This window comes from Cryptomeria japonica, chromosome 10 (genome assembly GCF_030272615.1).
Source record: "Cryptomeria japonica chromosome 10, Sugi_1.0, whole genome shotgun sequence".
In the NCBI taxonomy this organism is placed as follows: Eukaryota; Viridiplantae; Streptophyta; class Pinopsida; order Cupressales; family Cupressaceae; genus Cryptomeria; species Cryptomeria japonica.
In genome coordinates, this window is record NC_081414.1 from 708,401,017 (window position 1) to 708,422,724 (window position 21,708).

Below are 21,708 nucleotides of genomic sequence, written 5' to 3' on the forward strand. Positions count from 1 at the left end.
AAATTGTTGCTACAAAGCAATACCTGGAGTAGACTCAACAGAAGCAATAAGAGTAAAAACCTCAAGGCCACACCATTAGTATATAAGGGAGCAGTAGAGGCCAAAGTAGCAATGACCTCATCCCTAGAGGAGTCATCATCAACATGTGAAGAGTCATTAAAATCGAGAACCTTGACAACCAAATGATTAGCACTAGCATCTTTCCACCAAGTAGCAGCACCTTTACATTGAGAGAGAGAACAATCTGAAGATAAGTGACTAGTTGAGAAACATCTACGACAGCAAAAGGGGAGGCCCTCATAATCCAGCGACTGAGTCCATGGCCTATCCCAAGCCATAAGAACCACGTCCCAAAGAGAGGCATAGAGATGTGAATGTCAATTAAAATGAAAACAAAATAAAAATGACCCATGAAGGACGTGGAATCATTAACCTTCAAGAATCAGCCAATAGAGTTGTTAATGGCCTCATAACAAGAATGCTCCCAAAAATAAAGAGAAATATTAGGAAGGTGAACCCACACTGGATGCACATTGAGTGGTTCAATAAGAGGGTTAAAAGAAGTTGTCCAGGCTTTGATCAAGAGAGAGTTGAATCCCCAAGCCCACAGTTTGCCCAGCACTGAGTCATTATCATCAAAAGAAGCAAAGGAATCATTAAAAAAATCCCTAGCACAAGAGAAAAGCTCAATGTAACTAGCAACCAAAGGCTTCCAATAATCACTCACCCGATGATGATTAGCGAGAAAAGGCTAGAACACAGCAAATCTACACACCAACCCACAACATTGGTAAAAATCAACATTTTCAACCACATCTTGACCACAAACCACAACGAGGGAGGTTTTGACATAGGGAAGAGGGCAAGATTTCCCCATGGGAGGATAAGCATCTGTAGATCCACCAACACGGACAAAGCTATGCCCACCATCAGTGGAAAAAGGTTCTTGAGGGACTTCAGCATCCGTAGTAGCCTTGGAAAGACCACCAACATCGTAGGCCCGAGCATGACCACCATCTAAAGCAGCAGGAGCAACATCATCACCCACCAAAATCGAAAAACCCCGCCTACAAGGGGTAGCCCAAGTAATGCAAGCCCATAACCAAATGAAAAGAGTCACTGCAGGAATGAACACAACAGTTGCAGAGGGAGCAAGAGTCACGTCAGAAGTTGTAGTCGTTGCAAGAGGAGCAATAGCCATAATTTCAGACTTCTCAAGGACATAATTTGCCTCTGATGTTATATAAACTATCAAGGACATGATTTTCCTGCATAGACATAATTTGTCTCTTATATTGATAAAATTCAATTAATCAACATTGTACATATCAATGCTTAGCTTTCAAAATTAGGTTAACCATCATTTCCTATCTTTCATTTATAGAATATAAGGCAAATGTGATATGGGGGAATCATAATGTCTCCTTTTGGGATTGCCCTAAATCACAAGTTTCATTAAAATAGTTAGAGTTGTAACTTTCCCAATTAAAATGCTTTAAGCAATATAAATCCTAGTTTAGGTCCTACAATCATATTTGACTAGATTTGACATATAATTCACAAGAACAATTATTTCTACAAGGGTTGGGAATCAAATATATAAGTATATATACATATATATTAATAATTATCATAATCCATTAGATAAGTCATGTAATACCTATCTTCATTTTTAGTATTCAACCATAACAGGGGTTGAATAAGAGAGAAGGATAGGGTGCCCAAAGAAACCCTCACACTAAGACCAAGGGCAGAAGTAATACCCCCTTGTCCCACAAGTTGCAAACACGTTAGTCATCCACCATGGGGTGGCCTACCCAATGCAAGTGCTCCTCACTGCCCTCCCTATTCGTGACACCTTAATCACCTATCTATGATTGTGACTTCAACAATCAACCATTGTAGAGATTGGAGAGGAATAAGGTGCCCATAGTTCCTCCTATCTAAGCCCAAGAGAAAAATGTATACCCCCTTGGCCCACATGTGGCAAACACGTATGTCATCCATCATGGGGTGTGCTACTTAGAAGGGGGTCTCGTATCTTCTCTCCCTCCTTGTATTTCCTTTTCTTCTTTGCATGATGGAGTGTTGGGGAAACAAGTAATCTAATGATTAAGGAAAAGCATTTCATATAATGGTGTATACAAAATATAAGAAGTTATATATACAATATATTATCATATTCCATACCAAAACACTTTGTAAAAATAAAATTTATTGTAGATTCTTTAAGTTTGTTGAGTGCAAATTAGATATTGTTTTTCTAATCTTCTTTTTCTTAGTTTGATCTTCCTTGATGCAATTAAGTTAGGTTTCCCTTTTCTCTTATACCTTTTTATTGAGGGTTGGGTCATGCCTCTTCAATTTGGAGAGATGTGACCCTTCAAGAGGCGTTGTTCTTTCCAAGCATTATATAATGTTTAATTAATTATTTCTTCTATATTAAAATTAGACTTGCTAAATTCATATCCCTTTTACCCTCCATTTGTTGATCTATCATGGATGCCTTTTTTCTGAAATTAAACTCAGGTTTTAGAATTTCTAATCTAATCTTTATTCTCTTCTAGATCTGCTCTTATTTTCCATATATTCTATTTATAGATCAAATGCTTATTCCTTTGATTCTATTTTCTGCATGTTTGTCCAATCAATTTTCTCTTCCTTTTATATCTTCATGTGGAGGGGATTACACTTCTTCACATAACTAATATCTTGCAAAGGTTACACCCCTCAATAAATAGCTATTAACTAATATCTTGCAAAGGTTACACCCCTCAATAAATAGCTATTTAACTAATATGGTCGATCCTATCAATTTGTTATCATTTAGCTTTACTACTTGTTGGCCTTGCTAGAAATCATAATAACCCTACCTTATGAGTTGACCCTCTAATGTATAATTATTTCCTTGGAAGTGGTTGATAATACCTTTATTGAAGTCGGTCCCTAATTAATTGTTTCTCCATTACTTAGGTCAGCCCCCTATTAATCCCTATCGCTCAAGTTTATTATTAAAAGAGGCTGGGATTTTAGATGTTGCGATAGAAGTTGTGATCAATTGTATTTATTTGCAAGGGCATGACAGTGTACTCGTCCCAAGATTGCTTGTCCTCAAACAGATTTTAGATTGGGATGATTATGTTGATGTCTTAATAGGAAGATGGTGAGGTACCTTTCACTGAGGTTAAGAGAAAGAGGGGGAGACCACGGGGCCAAAAGGTGGTCTTTCCCCTCCCAAAGAAAAAGGATAACAAAAAGGAACTACCCAAATGTTCAGCAGCTTTGCAACTGCGAAGGACACTTCTGCATAATAGTTTTTTTATGCATTTGAAAGTCATCTCCTAGCACATTAGGGGATTAGAATCCGCTGACATAAAACACATTGTTAGGAGATTCCTCAATCAATATCTTGGATACATCTTTGTGTTAGCTCAAGAGCTTAACATATATTAAGACGAGGATTAGAAGCATGACAAACATCTAAGGTTTTAATTGCAATGTTCTTTTCAAAAAGTGAATTTATATCCATTTTTTGTTCTTTTTTATTGTCATCATATTCTATAACTATTTCAATCATAAAGTTTCCAGTCTTCTTCTCTTTCATATGTAATTTATTCTTATTCTTTTTAACATCAATAATGTATGGATTGGCCATATGGATATTACAAATATGAATCAATCCTAGTTGAGTATCCACAATATACCTGACAATTTTTATAATTGAAAGCATGGCTTTTATACCCAAATGTCAAAAGTGTTAATAGAGGATCCTTGCCTTATTGAGGTTGTTAGATAGAGCTATATACAATCTTGACAGAGATCTTTCATACTTAATTAATGTTGATATCAATTGAATTATCTTTGGTATGAGCATACTAGAGAGATTTATATTTATGTAATTTATCCTTAAGGTCCTTAAGGAGTCGAGAAGCTCATTGTTAGATTGAAATATCAACTCTTAAAACTTATCATAAGTTTTTCAATGATATTTCAAGGTTTTATGTCGTAATGTTATTGATATAAACTATCGTGGAATCTTGATGAATAGTCATTGCATTTTAAAAGGATTCATGGGTACTTGAGAGCTCTTATAGAATCTAAATTGTTTCGCATTTTCATAATCATGAAGCAACATATAAATACATGTAAGATTCAATGCATTCATATAAGTGCTTGCAAGACACGATGCATAAATATGTAAGATTTGAAGGGTTGCGAGGTGTACTCATAAAAATTCATGAAACATACTTAAATACGCAAACATTTAAGGCATGAAGCATGCATGTAGGACTCTAAGCATAAGATACAAGTGATACATGAGAAAGGTGTTTATGGAGTAAGCACATTGTAAACCATCAATAATGAAGCAAAACCCAAACACTTATGATACGGCGCATCAAGACACAAAGCATACATGAGAAAGGTATATAAAACACATGGAGTAAACACGTGAAAAGCACACTACGCATGAATCCAACACGTCAAGTATAAAGCATACAAATGAATACATAAGTCATGAGTCATACACATGAATACACATAAGGTGTAAAGCATTAAGTATACATATGAAGGCACATTAGGCAAGAAGAATCCACGTAAAGCATGCATTCAAGGCATGATTTATACACACAAATACACACAAGTTGTAAAGCATGGAGTATACATATGAATGCACACAAGACGAAAAGCATCTACGTAAAGCACGGAGTATACACATAATGCACACGAATACATGTAAAGCATGAAATGTACACAAGAATACACTATACACATGAATACATGTAAAGCATGAAGTATACATTTGCAAGGTACTTAAGGAGTAAACATGTTGAAGACACATCAATTGTGAAGCAAACACAAAAATACACATAAGACACAAGGCATACATATAAAGCACAAATGTCAGACATGAAACAAACACAAGGCATACATGAGAAAAGCATGCATATAAAATGTGCATGGAGTAAGCGTGCTCAATACATATAGAAATGCAATGTTGGCCTACTTGAAAACAAAGTGAATGACTATCAAAGTAGGTTTGTCAAGATTAGAGTTACAATACCAATTGTAATGTCCCTTTTTGGGATTGCCCTAAATCTTGCCCTAAAATCACAAGTTCAATTAATATATAAAATATAAAATAGTTGAGAGTTGTAACTTTACCAATTAAAATGCTTTAAGCAATATAAATCTTGGTTTAGGTCCTACAATTACAACATTGGACATACAATTCATAAGACCAATTATTTTTACAAGGGTTAGGGATCAAATATATATGCACGCACATAAATATACATACATACGTATGTGTGCGTGCACGCGTGTACGTATATACACACAGATATAATCCATTACGAGTCATGTAATACATATGTTCATTTTTTGTATTCAGCCATAATAGGGGTTGAATGAGAGCACAATAAGATGCCCAAAGCAACCCTCACACTAAGCCCAAGAGCAGACTTAATACCTCCTTAGCCCACACGTGGCAGACATTTCAGTCATCCACCACCAATTATTTTTACAGGGGTTAGGGATCAAATATATATGCACGCACGCGTGCACATACGCACGCGTACAAATATACATACATACGTATGTGTGCGCATGCACGAGTGTATGTATATACACACAGATATAATCCATTACGAGTCATGTAATACATATGTTCATTTTTTGTATTCAGCCATAATAGGGGTTGAATGAGAGCACAATAAGATGCCCAAAGCAACCCTCACACTAAGCCCAAGAGCAGACTTAATACCTCCTTAGCCCACACATGGCAGACATTTCAGTCATCCACCATGGGGTGGCCTACCTAGTGCGGGTGCTCTCGTCTCTGCCCTCCCTATTCATGTCATCTTATCCACCAGTAGGCTGCAATCCTATTCTACATTAAACTTATAAGGTCTTAAAACCTTAAAAGCAAGGGTTATTTGCGGCTCCCAAACCTGAGTCTTGACAAAGAATTCCTGAATTTAAGTATAACTAAACCTCCCCTCCAAAATTAGATTAAATCTTGTCTAATATTGGCTTTGAATCATGCACTTCGAGAGACAAAAGAAATCTATTCAAGTCCATTCATTAACAGAGAGTTGAATGGGATGAAAAATTAAAACAGGTATTGATAGCAATAAGTGTTTAAACGAGCTCTAAAAAACACTTTGACAGTGCAACACTTTTAACTAAAGGAGCAGAACCCCAACCTGTTGATTCTAAAAAAGAAAGAGCTATAGCAATTCCAGGTTTTGGCCTGGCAGAAGATAGAGAATTTACTATCAGGATGGCTCAGATTCGAAACCTGGAAAGCTCGTAAGCTTTCTTCCTGTGATAACACTGAAACAAAATTAATGTTTTATTATTAACTGTAGTTAATAAGATGTTTTCCAAACTAAAATTGATGAAAAGGGGCTCCTGCCCTTGTATGTATTCTGTAGTACAATCAATTTTTATTTGGTCTATGGGTCTCGGTTCTTTCAAGAAATCAATGGGATGAAAAAACAATGCAAACCCCTAAAGGAGAGTGAATCCAAACTGGAAGAACTTATATGGGCTAAATCTATAAGAGGTCCAGGCTGTGTTCTCACGGTCTGTGCTCTCATGATAAGATGGTGTGATCACCCAGATCACACAGGTTCAAATTCTGGTATGACCAGTTTGCATTAAGATCACACCATCTACAGTTTGTTAAAAGCAAGGGTTATTTGCGGCTCCCAAAACTGAGTCTTGACAAAGACTTCACTCTTGCACCGTTAAGATCACACCATCTATAGTTTGTTAAAATGAAGTGCTTGCTCCGTTAAATACACTCTTCTAGTATGACCAGTTTGCATTAGGATTAATCTCTATAGGTCTCTCATTTCCAGGTCAAATTTAAGAATTTATTGTGTTAAACAAGCATGATGTTTTTTGGTGGATCAGTTTTTAGAAAAGTCTACAGTCAAGTCCAAGTTACTGATACTACGATGCAATTATATTCATCAAGTATTGTACAAATTCTGTAGAACCTAATCAAAAATTGATATTAAGGTGAGTTCATATATACGTAAACAGAGGGGTCCTCTTTTCAGAAATCCCACTTATGTATAAAATTATAAATAGGGTCCTCTTTTCATTCATTAAATTGGTAAATTTTTTGTCAGACTTGAAAGATGCAATACTCTGTTACAGTTGAAATTTTGCAGGAATCAATTCTTGGAGGCACTAGGTTTCCACACATGTACATAGTGTTGTCTTGTCAGACGAACAAGACTTTCCATCTATACGTGAGGATTTGGAGAGACTTACAACATGGAATCACACATTGTAACTTATCTTCTCAGAGATATAACAAGGGTATCTGTGTGCAAGGCATCCAACTAAAGGTCAAACGCCAAACTAATTTTCAGCATGCTCAGTTTACGGATGCTTCTCAAATAATAATAGTACAATGGGTCAAATCAATAGTCCAAGAAATTCAAGGTCCGGGAATTCTTGGATGCCAAGTGGTGAGAAGTTAACTGGACCCACTGATTGAATAAGACTGAACTCACCAACATCTAACCTGCCATGTAGCAGTCCTCGACAAACTTCATATGTATAAAACACTGAAAAAGATTCTGTATGAAGGTAAGACAATAGCTGGTGCATTTCCTTTTCTCCTTGGGAAACATTTTATAAACCCTTCCAATAGAAATCTTGGAGCACAACTAATTTTAAATGTACTATGTAACATGAAGCGTGGTAAGGCAATACAAGTTGACGGAAATTATCTATGTTATATCCAGTTTTCATTCTCCACATCATACAAATAAAGGACAGTATTTTCATTCTTTTTGTTGCAACTGTTTCAAACTGTGAACTGTTGGCAGGAGTGAATCTGCCTTGAAATGATGCATCTGTATGGTGATAATGTGCTTTGTTGCTTGGAGAGATGTACAGAGAAGTGTCGGATCAGTGAGAGCCATGGCCAAGATTAAGTTTTTTCATTGAGTGACCTAATTGTTTCTATCTCACAAAGGACTATGCAAATTGTGACGGGAAAATAACAATAGCAATTACAAAGGAGCTTTTGGATACTGTAGCAGATAAGACAACCAACAGCTATAAATGCATTTGCCACCTGCAAGTAATGTATCAAAAGTAAATCAAAGAGAAATCTACTACCCAACTTCAGCAATCAATTTTGTAGCAGATAATCTAATAAGACCAGTTATTCGAAATGACATCCGAAAAGGCCATCTACAGCTGCATCATTCAATTCACAATAACCAAAAGGTAGATCTTGAAGTATTGGGTTTTTCGAGCACCTAAATTCTGGAAGGCTAATAAAAATAGCAGCAGAAAATATTTAGGGTTCCAACTTACGAGGAAAATTTAGCTTCCTGGTGTATTTTACAGTTCCCGCTTCGGGTATGGGGAAAATTTAAGTTTTCCAGCACAAGACATTTCCGGTGGGCAGTTACCCTATCATCTAATAATTATTTCAAATCATTCTCTAGGAATGACCTAAAATAGAATGGTCGCGGTATTCTCCCTTAACCCTTAATAGATTTCTTAATTTAAAACTTGTACAAAGGATAAAGGCCTACGCATGTCTAGTGGACAGTACTAGTTGAGCCTGTAGTAAGAGCAATTCCTGCATTTCCCAATAATCAATAATGCAGGCATGCTTCACTGATAGTTTTGATTGCTTTCAATGGATGAAAAACTTCCTTGTAAAACAAATCCCATCATCCGTGCCATGCCATCTAGCTATATATTAATAAGACAAATCAGCACCAACTACTTCAAATTCATATTTACTAAAAGATAACAAGTATCATTAACTTGAAAATAAGCTGTCTCAACCTACTTGAGCATGTTCACAACCATCATTAGATATTTTAATAAACTCTAGTATCTTCCTAAATGGTCATACAAAAACCTATTTTCTAATGAACACTACTTATAAAAAATCAATAATGCATGAATAGTTCACTTCATCAATGAATAATACAGATAAGGGCTACACCCTGGTTCTGATCTACAACAGCTACAGCTTGAGCAAATCCCCACAAATAATTGCATGCAACCAATGGTCACAAAATACTGAAAAAGGGATAAAAGCCAGATAAAACCAAGGCAAAATGTGCTATGGTACAAGATTATATTTTATCTAATGCAAAGTAGAGCCAAAATGAAGAATCAAAAAATCACAACCATAAACAATAAATAGTGAAAATAGGGATAAAGCCAGATAAACCCAAAGCAATATGTGCTACAGTAAGAGTAAAGATTTAACATTTTATTTAATGCAAAGCAGACCAAAATGAACAATCAAAACACAATTATACACATAAGCACACAAACATAAACAACATTACTTTTCTAGCACATTCTTTCTCCAACCAATTATACCTTAAATTTAAAGTATGAAACCTTTGAATAAGGCAAACAAATTAAGTACTAGCTATCTCAAATAGTTTATTTCAAAAATAACAAAACTTCTTTTTAAGATTTTTATATATCAACCCAAAGAATTCTGCAGTAAACGTAGATGACAGAAATAGTTAAGAAACTTTATAAGCTCAGGAATTTACTATAAATGAACTTACAATTAAATAATCTGATAGCTATAACAAAATTTAGCCAAAACAAAGCTAGAGATAGTTCAGTGCCAGCTGCCTAAAACACATTCTACCAAAACGCATTAACTGTCTCAACTCAGGGAAAATGGTCTTTCATTTTGATAGTCCCTTAAAAAACAAGTTCATGGGGTTTCATTCCTGATCTCAAAGAAAATCTTGCTGACAAATAATGCTTCAAATCAGGAACCGCTTCAACAGCTTTCAGTACTTGTTCATCAAGTGCTTTCTGGTCCTCCTTTCTATGTGGAGCTACAGACTTTGTTGCCTGCAGCACACAATAGAGTTTACATACAGGTGTGAGTCTTACAGAAAATATAAATTTAAATACAGATGGACTAAGTGTGATTACATTAAAGCTTCCACTCTGCCAAATCTCAAATTACCAAATTTCTAATTTTATTCCAGGAGCTAGACACAATTGTAATTCTGCTGTGGATTGCATAAAAATTGCAGTCTTAAAGGAAAAGGAACAAACTTCAAGATGGAGAAAGATTTGCACATATGTTTAAAACTTTAACCCTTACAAGTCCTTTCCAACAAGCACTAAACACCACCACTAACATCTTTACAAATCATTCTAGTGGAAAAGCAAAAATATTTCTATTGAACAGTTAAACTAGCACCCTTGATAATGTTTAGAAATAACTTTGGATGTATCTTTTCCATGTAATGGAAAACAAGATGACCTACATTCCTTAATCTATCTAAAAATATTTGCAACTGATTCAGACAGTTTTATATTTTACTCCATTCCATTAAAGAAACCAAATAAACATCCTCATTTTACCATTACCCAATGTAATACATAAGACATTAGAGTGCATCCTGTTCAAATCTCAAACTGTGGCACAGTAGAATGAAACTTACAAGCAGGAATAATGTGTGCATGTACATGCAAAACAAATATAGATGATTTAACAGAATTAATCTGGAACCCATTTAGAGGAACAAAAAACAACAATACACCTAGGGAAATCTAGAATGGTTAAAGTGTCTAGCTGTTCAAATGTATACCTTTTTCTCTGCCTCAAAAAATTGCTCCTCGGTCTTCTTCTTTTTCTCAACCTCCCTTTCAAAATACTTATCATCATATTTGCTAACATCAACATTGCTCACATCTATCTTTGTAGAAGTTGCAATAACATAGACCTGGTTCACTCTTCTTGTCGGCACGCCATTAACCTTGAATGGACCTAACCCATTTCAACATATTTAAAAAAATGATAATCAGAATGAATAAGTAATCATTTCAAACAAAGCTAAAGCAATATTAGAGCTGCTCCACTCAATAACTTCAAACTGACTACAACAAAGAAAAAAAGGCAATCACTCGATGGAAAATTCTTGAAAGTTTTGAAAGAGTAACTTCCATGAATTTGACATTTTTCTGAATGACATTAGCACAACAGCTTCATAGAATAATGTTACATGGATGCTTTTCAAAACACATTAAAGTAGCCAGGGATTATGGCCCTTAGAAAATAACCAACATTTAGAAAACAAACAAGAAACCCCAGAAGGTCACAAGTAATACAGCAAATGATATGTATTAGCATTTATAAGTTCACTATTTCCATTACATATTTCCTACACACACTGAAGACAAAAAAAACATTCAAAAAAACAAGTGCACCTATGTGATGTCACCATCCGAAAAAGGGGCCTATTTTATAAGGAGTGCCTCCCTTGGGGAGCCAAATAATTAATTAAATATTACAAATGTTTTTTAGGACCCTTCCTAGGAGGCAGCGGAAGTTGGAGACAGAAAACAACTTAAATTAAATAATGTTTAGTTTACAATTACGAGGAAGCCCAAATGTGGGTTATTAAAAATAAATAAATAAATAAAAGACATTTGGCCTGACTTAATGGCAAGTTGAAATCGCATCACCTATTTAAAGGTGATTATTATTCATTGTAAGGCATCAAGAAGCTTTTATACAAAATTATAAATTCAAATTCTATATTTGCCATACGAGGATGCAAACCCTTGTTTGGAGGTGAAGGAGGACAAAAATAGGAGGATGAAACCCCTCTTCTTGCATCTGAACTTAATAGGCAATTCAATTAAGCTTGGGCAATCAGTGTATTCATCTCAGGTGTTGAGGATTCGAGAAAATCTGTAAGAAAGTTGCAATTCTAACAGTGAGTCATCTTGTTTACATTTTTTGGTAAAATTACTGATATTTAATATTTTACTAGGCAACCAAGATTTCATACTAAGTTTTGTTTTAAGGTGCCTGATCCATACGATTGTTAACCCTGCCATTTTCTAGATTGATCAATATTGCAAATTCCTGATGATAACATAGATTTAATGAAAAGAGTTGTATACAGTTTGATGAATGTGATTTCTGTATTGCTGATTTGAGTTTACTTTTCCATTTTGGCAATATTAGCTTGGAATATGGTAACATAGTATTCTCTGAAGGAAAAAAGCTCTAGCCCATCTTAAGAGTATGGAATTCTGTATAACAGTTGTAGTGTGTCTCATTAAGAGCAATCTGGGAATTAGTACAGTTTGGTACACTCTCGTTGGTTTAGAAAGCATATGATTTATAGAGCCTAGCCAACTCAGACAAACCTAGCTCATCACATTGGCATCAGAACTGGAATCCTGCCAGTCTGTGAATCATTGGATTGGAGGGGAAAGTCAATCATGGCATCCTTTGAGAGAAATCTTGGAATGGATCTTTATAGTGAGGGTGGAGAAGAGACGGCAATGTTAATTTACCATTAATCTTGGGTTGCAGAAACTGCTGAAAGGTATGAAAAATATTTAATATGCATCAGCTGGAAAAGTTGAAGGCAACTCTCTCCTTCCCAATATATGAGGAAATAATGAGAAAGATCTAAAAAAGTATATGGCAAAGCAGGAGTCTTATAATTTCCTCTTTTCACAAAATTGATAGAGGCAACAGAAAAAAATCGTGCTCAATTGCAGGAGACATGCCTCATTCCATTAATCAAGATTAGAAGGAAGAACAGTCAAAACACAAGCAAAACATTGATAAGTTAAGGTGGAACAAGCTTTGCTTGTTGAACACGAAAAGGCCAAGAAAGAAATAAATGTTCCAATCCACAAATTGCCCAGACATGTGTCAGAAGGTAAGTCATTGTAGCAAGTAATTAATATTTGGAGTTACCATGTTGAGGAGAATGTCTTAGTTGATTCTAATGCTTAAATTTTAAGTCACAGAGATGATTGTGTTGGAGTGAGTCTTTCAAAAGCATCCAACTCTGAAGGATGTAAGCACTCTAATTACCGTTATCATATCAACTCAGGATATGAGACTACTAGTAGAAATCTATTTCAGCTTTGCTACCATGAAAAACATCCGTATATGGAAAATGTAAAAGGGTGCATAAATTGTTTTGTCCAAAACCATCTATACATTCTGATTTGGGATCTGGAAGATCATTTTTCTTTGATGTGGGATACTCAGAAGCCTGATTTTGGACCCTTATATCTTGCAAAATCAAAAGAGAACTCAGTCCATGCTTTTGGTGGAAATCTGTTCGCTCGGTGCTCTATATTTACTGACACCATACGTATGGCAACTTCAAAAGAGAACTCAGTCCATGCTTTTGGTGGAAATCTGTTCGCTCGGTGCTCTATATTTACTGACACCATACGTATGGCAACTACCTTACCAAACAGAGTTCAAGGATGTCATGAACATGAAGTAATCGGAACGACATCTTCAGCAGGCAAATCAAACGCAAAGAAATTCTATTTTTTTACTAGAATAAAGACATTACATCTCCGCACAAAGACAAGGAAAGATAGATAAGCATGGATGGAAATAGTGTGTGCTGTAAAAGAGTCAATTCCTAAGAGATGGACTAATTTGGTGGCCTTATCAAAGCCTCAAAAAATAGCAACTTAAAGAATTATTGAAAAATGGGTTAACAGAAGGACTCTTTAAAGAGAGGATCAGGTATCATGAAGGCATAATGAACTATAAATTTTCCACCTTACAACAACTGCTGAGATCACTTCAAAGAAAAGCATATGCTTGAGTGAAAGGTTCAGACAGTTACAGGCAGTAGAATGATAAATTTAAACAAGAGGATAAGTCTTTTCTACTTGTTGACAAGGGTTTTTATGATGGTCTAGGTGCAAGAAAATGGGTAGTCATTCAAACTCCAAATTATGGTGAAATATACACTCAATTCAACAACATCGACTGCCACAAGCACCGTGATGTAAAACCTTTACTGTCTTTGATTTCTGAGCGTGTTCCTATAAATTGTGATGAGAGGGAACTGATTGATAAAGGTACATCACCTGTTGAGAAACAGCAAGACAGAAAGGTGTGAAGTCAAAAATAGGTTATACCATGAGAATGGAAAGCACAATTTATGTGAGATTGAAACTAATACTGATACAAAGAGAAATAACATGAACTCCTCTCAAGAGAAAATGCACAAGAGTATGCTGGATGTCTCTTCAAGGTCTCGAAATGACAGTGCAACTGTTAAAACAGCAAGGTTGAAGGTTAAAAAGTAACATGAAGTTCTTTGCAGCCTTGGACAGTGAAGGTTGACAGGGCAGAACAAGACACAAACGAGGGTCATACAATGGAAGTAATAAAAATATTTTCAAATCAGGTGCTGACGAAGATGGTGTTCACTTTGTAGTTTGTCACAATAGAATTCCTTGGTGCAAGTACATTGAGTGGAAAATCTTCATTTGTGCTATCAAAGGAATTTCCTGAGCTAGATAACTCTATCAATGCATCAACTTATTCTTGAAACAGCTAAAGTGTAATCCATTGCTTAAGATTCTGGAATCAATTCTTCAAAAAAATGGTATTATTGTAACAGGTCTTCTATTTGCAAGATAATTTCTTGTCTCAAAAGATGTTCAATGTGACTATAGTCTAGTTTTGTTTGCAAACTATATAAGGAGACCCATAGATGTTCAAATGATATTAGTCTGTGGTTAGCATCTCAAAAGAAGGTATTAAGAAAATTGAGAGATTTATTATGCAAGAGTTCCACTTGATGAAGGGGGGATTAGGTCTCGTAGTAACTGCAGTCACGGATGGAGGTGAATGGATGCTAGAGGCAAGGGTACTAGCCTTTGTTGTATTGACAATCTTGATAACTCTACTCCTCAGCAGAACTGATATACCCTTAGTAGTATTGGATACAAAGAAGACAGGCTGGGGTAAAATTGAGACATCACATACATTAGTTGAGCATGAATGGGAGGAAGTTAGTGTGAATGATGACTTAAAAGGGGTTTAGACATTGATCATGTTAAAAAGATATCATTACAGTTGTATCCACTCTGTGAGGAGTAATTTCCATCAAGTTTTTAACGAAGCAGGCAGCATAAGGTGAGGCATCCATGACAATGTCTGGCATATGGAACTATGTCAGTAATACTTCTCATTCTAGTCTCGTAGAAACCCTGATGAGAATCATACAGAGCAGGAAAAGCTGATTCTGTGAAAGCTAAATCTTGTGGTTAAAACTTCAGACAACCAATATGGATTCAATGACATCCAAAAGAGTGTTGAAACTTCCAATAATAAAAGGGTAAATATTAATTGTTTTAACAATGGAACACACAGCAACCCAAGCACATGCAGCACTAAGAATATCGTCAAACAATTTGAAGCTCTTCGTTGCAATTTTTTTGGCAGGAAATGGGTCATTATTCAGCAAGAAGATTTAAGGGGAAAATCAATGCAAGCGCTTCATGGAAAAAATTCGGATTCATTAAAATCAGTCAATAAAATTGCAACTAGATCTGATAAAAAACATTAAATTTTGAATTATCTATCTATCCGTTATGCATGTGAAAATGGAGATGTGAATACCATCGATAACATGCCATTCCTAGAGCAACGACAACAGACTGAAAATAGTCTTTTTAATTGGAAGACACGACCTACAGCATTTTCATTTCCCATCCACATTTGACTAGACCCTCGATATAAACAGCAGGCTCACCAATTTTTGGGTGCATACCCACAATTAGCAAAAGTTGTTTTTCATATGAAAATCATGTTTGGGATGGATCTCTCACAAAACTGCCCAGTTTCCGAAAATCTTCAAATTTGTCTTCTCAACAATCAATACAAACAGGTCAGCCCGACTCTGATACTATCTGGTCAAGAAGGTCAGGCCCCATTGCATTCAATACACAGTCAAATTCCACCTAAACCAATCCAGCCGCAAGTTGAACAAAATGGTGAAGTGCAATAGCTACAACAAACCCAGGTCCGCAACGTACCAATACAATTAATTTAAACACCTATGGTAAGTCTCCAATTAAAGTTCATCAGCAATCTCAATCTCAAGTTTCACAACCAATATCAATCTATTCAAACATTATCATAAGATCTGTATTTACCAGTTCAACCTACAGTAAAGTCTCCTCAAAATGTTGTCATATATTACCTGTAACGAGAAGAAGCCCGGATTCAAGCTGTTTAAGGAAAACAACTCTCTTTCCTTTGAAGTGGCCTGTCAGAATGATCAGAACAGTCCCCGGGGTGATGCTAGCCCTGAAAAACACATCATATCGCAAATCAAACCCTAAAAGTAACATCTGGAAACCTCAAACCCTATAACCCAAAACATTTAATTGATTTAAAAACGAAAAAACGAAAAAAAAATAAAACACTAGTGTTATAAGTGTTACCTTAGTTTGGTGGGCTTGTGCTTCCTCTTGTTAATGAGAGGCTTGGGCACATCCTCCGCTGGGTAAAATTTAGGAGACTTCTTCTTCTCATCGACTGCTGACTCTGCTGTGGGCTTGCCGTGTTGCGGGAATGAGCCGCCATTTTTCTGTTTAATGGCCCAAAGGCCACGCTTATGATACATTTTAGATTTGGAAAACCTACCCACGCCCCTTATTAAATCTTTGTTTCTTGTGGATCGGGGATTCACTCTCTTGGCCGCCATTTTTGCTCTGTTTTTTCTCCTTCCTCCTCCCTACTTCCTGCTCTGTGTTTCCTCCTTCCTGTCGTCCTTCCTATCCTTCTGTTTTTTAGGGTTTAGGTTTTAGGTTTTAGAATGCACTAAAATATAAGGTAAAACTTGCTGGCCGTTCGATTTGGCCGTCGCCGTCTTTATTTTCTCGCTGTTCCGTGGAGTATTTCGTTCTCTGCTTTGGTATCCTATACCTAGGGTTTCGTTATATTTTTCTACCGGAATGCCAGTTTTTTCACAAACGTTTGACGGTCAACTTGTTCCATCAGTAAAACTAAGCTCTACAATAGTCCGTAGAATTTAATAAAGGAAAATTAATAAGCATTATATATATATAACACATAGAAAAGTGTGGTGGTGAAGGAGGTCTAAATTTTTATTAAATTTTTAATGGGAAAGATATCCTTTTTGATGCATTTTTTTTTTTTTTTTTCACCTTAAATTCTAGTAGACTTCTTTAGAAGGATATCTTTCAATATATTTTATATATATTATAAAATAAAATATATATATAAGCTAGTAGCAGTCACGATGCAACATGAAAGACATTAAAGTAGTTAATATATATTTATATATTATTTTATTATTAAATAGAATTTACTAATATATAATAATATTATTATATTATGATTAATTTTCAAAATCTGTAATCTTATTAATATTGAAATTTGAAACTCCCATTACCCATTATATATATATATATATATATATATATATATATATATATTTGAAACCTATTTGTACATTTTTTCAAATTTGATATCTCTCGACATATTTTACATAGATTTTTTCAAATAGGATTCAATTATGGTTAGGGTTTGATTATAGTTAGATTAGTGCTCAAGATGGAGGTAGGGTTTGATTCTATATTCTAATTATGGTTATAAAAGGGTTTGATTATGGTTAGGGTTCAGGTTTGATTATTATAAGGGTTACGGTTTTATTATAGTTAGGGTTATGGTTTGATTGTGACTAGAGTTTGGAACAATTATGATTTGATTACGGTTATGATTTAATTATGATTAGATTGGGGTTCAATTAGGTCTAGATTAGGGAAATTGTCAAGGTTAGAGTTTGATTGTGGTAAGGTTTTAATTATAGTTAGATTTATTATTAGAGTTGAATTAAGGTTATAATTTAATTATATTAGGGTTAGAGTTAAATTAGGATTGAAGATTAATTAGGATTAAGGTTTGGGCTAGATTTAATTAGGGTAAGGGTTCATATTAGGCTTAGGGTTCAATTAGGGTTAAATTAAGGTTCATGTTGTAGGTAGGGTTTAATTGTATGGTTAGAGATAAGTTTATGGTTAGGTTAGGGTTGATGGACTTGAAAAGCACTAAGAGGGGGGGGTGAATCAGTTATTTTCAAGTCCATCAATTGGTATCAGAGCCTAACTTCTTTGAAGCCTAATCGCTTAGAAGGGAGCCTTGAAACCACCATGGGGGACATGAGCTACTTCGAGATGGCTAGAGAGCTAGAAGCTAGCAGAAATGAACTTGAAACCCTTAGGGTCAAACTGAAAGCTTCACAAGTCAAAAGGAGAGAGCTAAGTAAACAACTATTAGAGATGTCTAATGATAGTTCTTCAGATGAAGCCAATATTGATGCTTTAGCAGAGGAAGTTGAAAAGTTAAACGATGAGAAACTGAACCTGAGGAGAGAGAGCTAGAAGGTCTCACTATCTGCATGAGTCAGGAATTGGAATCTAGAAGAGCTACTGAAGATCTTATCAAGGAAAGAGATCAAGAGATTACAAAGATCAAACGGGAAAGTGTCACTACGCATGAGCATTTGATTGTTGAAAGAGAAGAAAAGGAGAACCTGCAGCTAGATCTTGAATTGGCATCATCTCTGAGAGAGAACCTGTCAAAGCATAATGAAGATCTCACCAAATAGCTTACTGAAGCCAATGAGAAATTGGAGAAGTTTAGCAGAAGTTCTACCATGCTAGAAGAAAAAATTTAATCACAAAGAATGAAGGGTGATATCTTTGGACTTGGTTTTCACACAACTGAAAAAGGTGAATCCTTTGGTACAAAGAGCAACAATCCTAAGAACAAATCTACTCCTAAGACCAATAAGCCTACCAGTAAGAAGGTCTTTAAACCTGATTGTTTTGTTTGCCATAAACATGGTCACACTACAAATGTTTGTAGAGACAAACCTAACAGAAAATGCAAGTTACAATACTAATGCTAGGTATGTGTCCAAGAATTTTGAAGGTCATTGTTTCACATGTGGAATGCATGGACATAGATCTGTTGAGTGTAGATATGGAACAAACAATCTTGTACCACACATGCATCCAAGACCAAATGGTGACTGGATGAGGAACTTTGACAACCGAGTAAACCTGAACTGGCAAAGACCCTGCAGCAATCGGTTTAGTCCATTTGAGATGGAAAAGGTAACAAATGTTATTTGCACCATCTGTAATAACTTTGGTCATGTGGCTATGAACTACAAAAGAAGAACAGGAAGAGGAAATGCAAGACCTTGAAGATCATCCGGTATGGCATGTTATCATTGTAACAAACTGAGGCACTTAGCAAAATTTTGTAGATCCAAAAATAGCAAACCGGTCAATTCTTCTAAGGAACATAAAGGAAAGCAGAAAGTTAATGTTGAAGAAACCAGAGAGGAAATGAATCGGATTTGGAAGAAGAAAAGTGATGACTCACTTGGAGAAGAAATTATTCCTTCACCCAGTGAAGAGAACCCTGCATCGGTGACTTAAGCCTTTTTAATATGGCTAAGGGGAGCTTAACGGTTAAAATACCTCCGGACCTTGTGAAAAATGAGCAGGAAAATAATTTTGAAACATGAAATTTTGGTAACTTTTTGTCAATATGTTATCAACCGATTTTCCCCTTGAGTGGTGAATTTAGGGAACTTGTAACCCTAATGGGCGAGCATTTAATGCAGTAGGTAAAAAGGATAAAAGCGAGTTTTACTTTGTCATTTTTACCCTAACGTATTCAAGAAAGAAATTTGGAGCGCTTGCTGAGCTAAGAAAGATTGTTTTGTTGTTAATTGCTGAATTGTTTCGCTATTTGTGAAATTAAATTGAATTGAAGGTTGCAAAAGGTTGAACTGGTGTGCACTTGGGCATTTCAACCGATAAACGGAGCAACGTGTGTGAAACAAGGTATTGCTTTGAACATACTACTTCTAATATTGTTCATCTGAAATGGCATCAACTTCAAAGACTGTAGAGAGGTTAATGATTACTTTTGAGCCTATGGAAGTTGTAAAGGCATAATAGATTGTGTCATATAATGCATTGTCACAAGTTATGAGTGGAGTTTTGGTCAAAGGTGATTTGTCTAGTTACATTGACTATAAGATAGAAGATTTAGGATCTCTATACATTTACACGCAGTTGAAATCACTTTGTGATGAGAACGGTAAGATTAAGACAAAGTATGCTAGGGTTTTTGAAAAGGGTTTTCATAATGCCGCTTATTTTCTCGAAGATTTCGAAGAAGGGCATATTAGAATCATTTTGAGTCGAGTTCATGGAGAAAATATGTATTTAGAAAGAACTCACACAATTACAAAGGAAGCCATTCTGGCTATTTCTCAACCGGTGAAGTACCTAAGTTAAGGAGAATTTCTAAGGATATTGTCTTCAACTTAACCAATTCTACATTTGATGGGAGTTTTTTTTTTTGTTAACAACATTAAAGACCATGCAGTGAAACTAGCAGCAATCGTAATAGGTTACCGAGTATTTTACTCCAGTAGACTTAACAGTGTCCCTTCAGCAGCAGTTCATATAGCTCACAGAATGGTTGTTGATAATGCAAATTATGATCTCTATGAAGCTATCAGGAGTCAATTGTTTTTTAATTTGCAATCTATCAAGAAGGATATCAATTTGAAATTCAAGTTTGGTCAGCTATTAGTTGGACTATTCTTTTATTTTCAGAACTTTCTACCAGAAATTGGAGACATTGAGTGGTCAAAGGACTCACCAGTCTCAACACAAATTAAGAATAGCATCAAGGTTGTAAAGAATACTTTCCCTGCTACCATGAATAAGCATTTTAACAAGTTCCAAAAGAAAATGAGCATGAGAATGAGACTACTAGAAGAAGTGGTAAAACACTTTGAAAAGGATATAATCTTCATTGTTACCACTAATTTTTGCCTGATGCAAGCAACTGAGCCAAGAGAGGAAGAAATGGAAGACATGAGTTATGAGGTAAACTATGATCTACTAGTTGGTTATGCTAATACCCTATTAGCATCACCTAAAGACAAAAAGAAGGCAAAATTGCACATTGTGGTAGTCCAAGATGCACCTGCACAAACCAGTACTGCACCTGTTAAAAGTGCAAGAGAAAAGAATAAAAAAATTGATGAAGCATCGCCAGCAATAAAGAGTACTGGGGTTACCAGGAGTGTCCTAACCAAAAAGGAACCAAAACCCAAAGTATATATTAAGAAGGAGACAAAGAAGAGAGGCAAAAAATTAATTTTGCAACCAGAGTCTGAGGGAACGAATTTTGATGAAGAACCAAAGAAGGCAAAAACAACTGGCAGAATATCCAAGAAGGTTAAGGAAGTGCCAAAGGCAACTGTGCTTATTGATATAGTATCTTTCAAGCCAGAAACCCATTTTGAAATAACAATGAAGACACTAAGGAGGAATAGGTTTGACAATGTAAAAGAGCATTTTGATTCCTTCATTGAAAATGAGAAAGAGCAAGTGATTCAACAGGTAATCACTCATTTGTGTCATTACAATAGATATCCACATGAACTAGAAAAGGATATCTCAAATTCTTTGTACACTATTCTTTTGAATAAACGGGAGGAAGTTATTAAATTAGAAAATGAAATCATTGATGAGGTATTTGTACAATATTTCTCTGAATTTTCTAAAGATGATATTAGTGTCTTAGTTGCTCGATACAAATCTCAATTTACATTCAAAACAAGAAGACTGAAGTTACTCAGTGGAAAGAAGACAATTGTTGAAACTGAGACCCATCAAATAGCCTGTGAAATTAGAAAAATGGAAGAACTCACCCAATCCTCTATGAATGAGGAAAATTTTACTGATGACGTTAATCGACTGGAAATGGATGAAGAAGAGATTATTCAACCCGATGAGGTCTATCCTCTTAAGAAAAAGGAT

General features: G+C 35.5%; 1 protein-coding gene across 1 annotated transcript; it reads right to left on the reverse strand.

Moving 5' to 3' along the window:
- Window positions 1-9,518: 9,518 nt before the first annotated feature.
- Window positions 9,519-16,798, reverse strand: LOC131029300 (large ribosomal subunit protein eL6). Its single transcript, XM_057959737.2, has 4 exons — window positions 16,270-16,798; window positions 16,026-16,132; window positions 10,623-10,801; window positions 9,519-9,873 (listed from the first exon to the last, which is right to left on the reverse strand). Exons 1-4 carry the CDS (start codon window positions 16,530-16,532, stop codon window positions 9,718-9,720), a joined length of 705 nt encoding a protein of 234 aa, XP_057815720.1. The 5' UTR covers window positions 16,533-16,798; the 3' UTR covers window positions 9,519-9,717.
- Window positions 16,799-21,708: the final 4,910 nt, after the last annotated feature.

Coding starts and splice junctions, on each gene's coding strand:
- LOC131029300 (XM_057959737.2), bottom strand. CDS start 16,532: ATGGCGGCCAAGAGAGTGAATCCCCGATCCACAAGAAACAAAGATTTA. Junction 16,133..16,269: donor CACAAGCCCACCAAACTAAG/GTAACACTTATA, acceptor TGTGTTTTTCAG/GGCTAGCATCACCCCGGGGA. Junction 10,802..16,025: donor CGGGCTTCTTCTCGTTACAG/GTAATATATGAC, acceptor GAAATGGGTTAG/GTCCATTCAAGGTTAATGGC.